Here is a 7,158-nt window from a genome sequence, read left to right as displayed (position 1 = left end):
CCATTTGCGACAACATGGATGGAACTAGAGCGTATCATGCTTAGCGAAATAAGTCAAGCGGAGAAAGACAACTATCATATGATCTCCCTGATATGAGGGAGTGGTGATGCAACATGCGGGCTTAAGTGGGTAGGAGAAGAATCCATGAAACAAGATGGGATAGGGAGGGAGACAAACCATAAGTGACTCTTAATCTCACGAAACAAACTGTGGGTTGCTGGGGGGAGGGGGGTTGGGAGAAGGGGTGTAGAGTTATGGACATTGGGGAGGGTATGTGCTTTTGGGTAAATTGGAAGGGGAGATGAACCATGAGAGACTATGGACTCTGAAAAACAATCTGAGGGGTTTGAAGTGGCGGAGGGGTGGGAGGTTGGGGTACCAGGTGGTGGGTATTATAGAGGGCACAGCTTGCATGGATCACTGGGTGTGGTGAAAAAATAATGAATACTGTTTTTCTGAAAATAAATAAATTGGAAAAAAAATAATTGCCACTGTAAAATAGTATTCCTCTTCCCCTGTTCTCTTCTTACCTTGCCTTATTTTTTTTCATAACACTTACTATATTCTGACATAATTATATGTGTACTTTTTGTTTCCTGCTTGGTTTTGTCCCCTCCACCAGAACGAAAACTCCATCAGTGAATGGCCTTTGTGTATTACCATGTGCCTAGCATCTAGAATAGTGTCTGACACTTAGTGGGTATTTATCATACTCGATGAATGAACAAGTGATACATGCATAGAAGAATGAACTGATGACTAGAATGGAGGCTATTTTAAGAGGAAAGAGCAATTCCCATTTACTTATGGATGGCAATTGATAGTGCTTGTAATCTAAAATAAACTAGAAGTATGAGGAGGAATATTAAATAATACACAGAATGACTTAGGAAAATTTTGGCTAAAGGGAGTGGTAAAGATGTTATTCTAGAAATGATGACTCACTGAAATGCTTTTGCCATCTGATTATAGTAAAATAATTTCCTCCCTGGTAATGCATATCTTATATCTTTCTAATACATTTTAATCCATTTGGGTTGCTGAGCATGTGTTTCAATTCATCTTAATTTTAATAATCCATTTCAAAATTTTTGGCATTTACTAGATTTAGGATATTGTTGTCATCTTAGACATCATCTTTCTTACTGGATTGTTACCTTTTCAAGGGTAGAGACCCTTGTTTCATTTACTCCTATATTTCTAATGCATAAGTGCCTGGTATATATAGCAAATGCTCAATAACTACTATTTGCATGAATAAATACTGACTGAATGAATTGTATTAAAAGTGTCATTTTTTCTATATGTAATGTGATTTAATCAGTTAGCCAATATTTATAAGCATCAGTTTTGTGCATAGTGTTGTGTTCTGTCTATGGCCCTTGCTAAATACCAGGTCGTCTTCCAAGCATTTTATGTAAGCAACTCTTTTAGTCTCTACAGTGACCCTGTGAGGTGGTCTGAAAAGACCCCCAAAAATGTTAAGACATGGCTTCTTTCCATATGAAGCTTCAAATATAGTTGGGAAATAATACTAGTGGAAATGAAATTGTTAGAAAACAAAGCAAGTTTGCAATATAAACATATAATTATTAAATTGTGACAATAGTCAAATTTTAGAAAAAAGGACTATAGGCAGGTATTTCAACTTTCAAAAGGAATTGGTAATTCATCTTGGTCTTAAATGATGAGAGGAATTCTGATAGATGAAGGGAGGAAGAGGATGATGTCCCTGCAAAGAACAATTAAATTAAGGAAGAGACCAAGGATGATCCTGGGGGACTGGTAAAAATGGTAAATGTCATTGAGCAGGTGGGAGGGGCCAGGCCGTAGATAGCTTTGAAACCCAGGCAGAAAAGTTTAGACGGGGGTGGTAGATATCAGTAAATCCCTGTGTGTGTGTGTATGTGTGATTTATAAAGTCAGGAAAATAAGTCTTCCAGCCATATGTGGATTAAATGGAATAGAGTATAAAACACTTGTCCCAGTTCTTGGCATGTAACAGCTATCACTAAATGGTAGCTGTTATTTTTTATTGCTAATAATAATGATAGCAGAGAAAGTTTTGCCTTGAATTTTTGACCTGGATAAATAGACTCATTCTGCTTTATTTATGTCAGGTCTATCTAATTTGTCTTTATATAAAGTTTAATTTAACTAATTATAGTATTGATTAAGACAAACACCTGGGATTCTCTATGAAGAATTGAGCAGACCCCACATATACTCTAGTAAAGAAAATGTGTTGTTTTAACATCATAGCCATAGACCAAGCTAAAATATAAGCAATGATGGTTGCCTGGGTGGCTTTGTAGGTTAAGCATCAGACTTGATTTTGGTTCAGCTCTTGACCTTGATATCTTGGGATCAAGCCCTGCCTGCCTCAGGATCCACACTCAGCGAGGAGTCTGCTTGTCCCTCTCCCTCCATTCCTCCCCCTGCTCATGTTCTCTCTCAAATAAATAAATAAAATCTTAAAAAAAAATCACATGATAAAGTTTCCAAACTACCAGCTAATTATATATTATTAAAATGTGCTATTTGCCACTGTGAAAAACAGTCTGGTATTTCCTCAAGAAATTAAGAATTGAATTACCATATGATACACTTATTCCATTTCTAGGTATATACACAGAAGAATTGAAGGCAGGATCTCAGATAATTTGTATACCGTGTTCATAGCAGCATTGTTCACAATAGGTAAAATATGGAAGCAGTACAAGTGTCCATAGATGGATGAATGGATATGCAAAAATGTGATGTACACACACACACACACACACACACACACTGGAATATTAGTCAACCTTAAAAAGGAAAGAGGCTGCAACATGGATGAGCCTCTAAGACATTATGCTAAGTGCATTGAGCCAGTCACAAAGAGGTAAATACTGTACGATCCCATTTATATGAAGTACTTAGAATTCTTAGTCCAAATCATAGAGACAGAAAGCAGAATGGTGATTGCCAGGGGTTTGGGGGGGGAGGGAATGGAGAACTATTGTTTAATGGGTATAGATTTTCAGTTTTACAAGGTTAAAAGTTATAGAGTTATGGAGATAAGTGGGTGTAATTCTTGTACAACATAATGAATGTGTTTAATATCCCTGAACTGTACACTTAAAAATAGTTAAAATGGTAAATTTCATGTTATGTGTATTTTACCATAATAAAAGAAATTGGGGAAAAGAAATGGTATTTGTAACTCTATAGAATCCAGTTATAGTTTTTGATATATTCTCATGAAAGATACTTCACTAAAATTCAGCTAGTATAAAAACAGGCATTTCCCAGAAGGATAAACAGAGAAGGCATAATAACCTTTGTAAGACCCTCCATAAACTTCAAAGGATATGAGACTGCCTGTAAGGATTTTTGTTTTGTTTTGTTTTGGCTTATTTTGTTTGTTTGATTGGTTGGATTTTTTTGTTTGTTTGTTTTTGTTTTTTTGGTGATGATAGGGGAGGTGGAGTATAAACAAACTGTATCTCAAAAAGCTTTTTTTAAAAAAGAAGTCCATCTGGGGCGCCTGGGTGACTCAGTGGGTTAAGCCTCTGCTTTCGGCTCAGGTCATGATCTCAGGGTCCTGGGATTGAGCCCCGCATCGGGCTCTCTGCTCAGGGGGGCATCTGCTTCCTCCTCTCTCTCTGCCTGCTTCTCTGCCTAGTTGCGATCTCTCTCTGTTGAATAAATAAATAAAATCTTAAAAAAAAAAAAAGGCCATCTAATTGTAGTGTACCAATTTTCTTAGTACAATATATTTTACACTATTTTCCAAATTGCTTCCCAGAGTTAATAGTGCAAGTTATGATTAAATATTATGCTAGATGAAGAAATACGGCAAAAGTTCAAAATGAGCTACATGTGGATAGAGAGATCTGAACAACAAAGCTTCTGCAAGGGAAAGGACTAAAAAGTTGAAAAGACAGCAAGGGAAGAGGAGACAATAGTGAGTCAAGCCTTTTAAAGGTTTTAAAGCCAAGAATTTGAATTAAAAAATATTAGTCCGAAATCACTTAAATTCATGTATGCAGTTTGCATTATCGTCTATGTCTCCCAACGTAGGAAACGATTTCTTTACGCAACACCGAGCCCTGCTCCATCTAATTAACAGAGAAAGGTCATCTGCACGGAAAAAAGCACCACCTTTGCTGCTAAAGAGCTGGATTAATCTTTTAACAAAGTCTTAAATATTTCTAATTCCCTTTGCCCTTAAACCTTAGAATTCACCAGACTTTCAGGCATATTTTCTGTCCTCGGCATCTCCCTGTTCCTTTTTCCTTGGTGTGGACCTGTAGTGCCACACATTCCAGCCTACCCTCCACACCCATCATCCACCCTAGGTGGGGCTTTATGAACATGACCCCCTTTTTCCCAGCCATTGTCTTTGCAGCCTGCTGACCGAATGTCCCTTTACCTCTTGAAGGTTTATATACAACTAGGACACACCCTGAGTTTCTTTTTTCTTTTCTTTTTTTTCTTTTTTGGACACACACTGAGTTTCTAACAGTAAGATTGACTTGGAGTAAAAGTGCACTGTGTATTTTGCAAGTCACTGTTTGCTGTTCCAGGTGGCAAGGTACACAAAGATTTAAGCAATACTCCTTTGGGCATTTTAGTTTAGGGTGTGGCTATTATGTGACACAGTTGTCAACTCTTGGTTGTTCTTGAGGGCAATTAGCGGAAAACTGGTTTTTCTGTTTGGTTTGTTTTGTTTGGACTAACTACTTGCTCAAGCAGAAGGAGCTTGCCTTCGACACAGAGGCAAACTCAACAAAGAGGTCAGGTTGGTTCTCCATTTCTGCCATGAAATGAAAGTATTTATGATATTTTCTACATCCTGGTATCTCTTGGTGGCTACTCTCCAGAGCTTGCTCCAACCTCTCCTTTCACAGTGTCAGATAGTTTGTGAATCCCAGTTTCTGGGATCCAGGCGTGGTTTCCATCTTGCTAGCCAGCGGACAGATGCTGAGACCAGGGACCTGGGTCGGAGCTATCTAACTACAGAGCAGCCATGACATACTGTGGGAAACAAAAACAATCGCTGAACACCGAAGTATATGTGAAAGCACTTTTCCCTCCTTGACTCAAGAATATTATCATGAACCTTAGCAAAACAAAGCAGTGGTGCTGACTCAGTCTTCTGAACATGAGACTTGAACCTGAACATGCTTTTGAAATGACCTAAGGGATTAAACGGTGAGTGGACTAGTTTAACTCTGTTTATTACTTTATCCTCCATTCTGGCTTTGTCCCAAAGGTTTCTAACAGCTCTAGCAACTTTGGAGTCAGTATCTCTGATGTATTTGCATCTGACCTCTGACCTAAACGACAGGTTATTTTCAGCTGTTCTTTGACAGGGAATCCAACAGCTGCTGTTTAATACCACAGACAACTTGTGACACACGCTGGGTTTCTAGCAAGAGGATTAATCTGCCAATCTTGGACTCTGATTTGAAGCTGTCTATAATTTTCCTGCATAGGGGTGTAGAGAAGAATAAAAACCAAACCTGAAGTACATACATTATTATCTTTTTTTAAAAAAAATTGTAGTAAAATATACAGAGTTAACCCTTAATTAAACAAAAGAAATTGTTTTTCTTGCTACTATTTAAAGGTAATAACAAGGTATATTACTTCCTGTTAGTTGTGATAATTGAATTTGGAAAATGCTGGTGAATGGAGTAAAGTAGTCACAAAGAAATCCTGAAATGGTAGATCTCTATTGATAATTGCTTATTGAAATATTATTAAAATGTCCCTAAGAAATCTGAAGCCCTGAGAAAATGTGACCATGCCTCATAAACTTCATTTGACAAAAGGCAGTAAGTTTTAGAAAAGCAAATTAATCTAAAATTATAAGCAGTTCTGTGGCTTAATCCCAAAATACACGCTAGAACTTATTTTTAAAGTACATTTTGGGGGGTTTTCTTTGCATAAAGGAGACTTAAAAATCTTGAAAGGATTGATATCTAGGTCTGTGACTGGCTGGTTTCAAAGTCCACCCTAACCATATAGATTCAATGGCAAAATGAATTTGGGTTGTCAGGATGTAATTTTTTTCCCATTTGCTGTTAAACATCAGCTGATAGGCAGAGAGCTAGAAACTGCCCTCCCCATTTAAGATAATGACAAAAATATCAGGCACTTAGTGTTACCATACCAGGGGTGTGGCGATTCTTTCCCCTTCTCTTCTCTCTCTCCTCCTCTCGTGATAAACTCAATGGGGTTGTCTATTTTTAACCTCCTGTTCTTTCCTTTTGGCAGAGTAATCAGTATGAGCTGAGCTCTTCCCCTGAATGAATCCAAGTAACCCCAGTGACTGCCTTCTGAAATGACCAGCAGACACACATCTGTCCAGAGGCTGTCCAGAGTATAAATTCTGGTTCTAACGTGCCATGTCCAGCCAAGGAAGTCCTGATGTGGAGTTTTCTACGACAACAGTCAGTTCAGTAGCTGTTCAGGCTGGGGACTCCAAAATCGTGATAGCTGTCATAAAGGTAAGACAACTTTCTTTTTTCTCTGTGGCAGCTGGCTTTTTGCAGGGTGTTAATAATCCTAAAGAACATTCCACATAGTCGGCAGGACTCAGCATATAGAAAATAGCACAGCAAGTACGTCTTACTTACAAGTTTCAGCAATTCACTATGGTTTCTCTTTCAGTTAGCCAGAAAACATCTGTAGCAGCTTAATGAAAACAAAAACAAAAAACTCTACCATATACTTTCAATTTTATTTTTAAAGCCAAGCTACTCATGACTGCAAGTTCATGATTACCAGGCTGGAGAGTCAGGTGGACCTGTGAAATGTTAGTGATTTTTGAGAGTGGCTCTGATGGAGGAGGGAAGAGGAAGTTCCCAGTAGAAACGGGCTGGTGCTATTTCAAACACGATGGAGGGCCGGGAACACCTAATGGCAGGCTCAGACATGTGCCCTCGGCAGCACTGCTTTTGCCATGGTAAAGGCACTAGTGAATCCTTATCACATTTTGGGAGAATGAAGACCCTGCCAGGGAAGGTGCAAAGGGCAGGCGTCAAATTTGTCCTTATCAGCAGGAAGTTGAAACACTTGAGGCTTAGGGCTATTGCATATTTTATGTCAAGTAATTTGCTGGTTTGCTATGATGGCCACATACCTTTAGGTTGAAGAAGACATCCA

At 38.4% G+C, this 7,158-nt stretch overlaps 1 protein-coding gene across 7 annotated transcripts in view; it reads left to right on the top strand.

Annotated features, from left to right (window-relative positions):
* Positions 1–2,847: 2,847 nt before the first annotated feature.
* CCDC141 (coiled-coil domain containing 141) overlaps positions 2,848–7,158 on the top strand; it is a 226,410-nt gene continuing 222,099 nt past the window's right edge. For 5 of the 7 annotated variants that reach the window (XM_044242441.1, XM_044242439.1, XM_044242438.1 and 2 more), the window contains exon 1: positions 6,157–6,500. In XM_044242441.1, coding sequence (XP_044098376.1) covers positions 6,399–6,500 — 102 coding nt within the window. In that variant the 5' untranslated portion in view covers positions 6,157–6,398. Of the gene's footprint in view, positions 2,885–5,111; positions 5,200–6,156; positions 6,501–7,158 lie in introns of those variants that run through there. The other 2 variants (XM_044242437.1, XM_044242436.1) reach the window with 2 other exon arrangements.

The sequence above is a fragment of the Neovison vison genome, chromosome 3, assembly GCF_020171115.1.
Source record: "Neovison vison isolate M4711 chromosome 3, ASM_NN_V1, whole genome shotgun sequence".
NCBI classification, from domain to species: domain Eukaryota; kingdom Metazoa; phylum Chordata; class Mammalia; order Carnivora; family Mustelidae; genus Neogale; species Neogale vison.
Note: the sequence above shows the minus strand (reverse complement) of the source record. Positions and strands in the feature narration are given on the sequence as shown.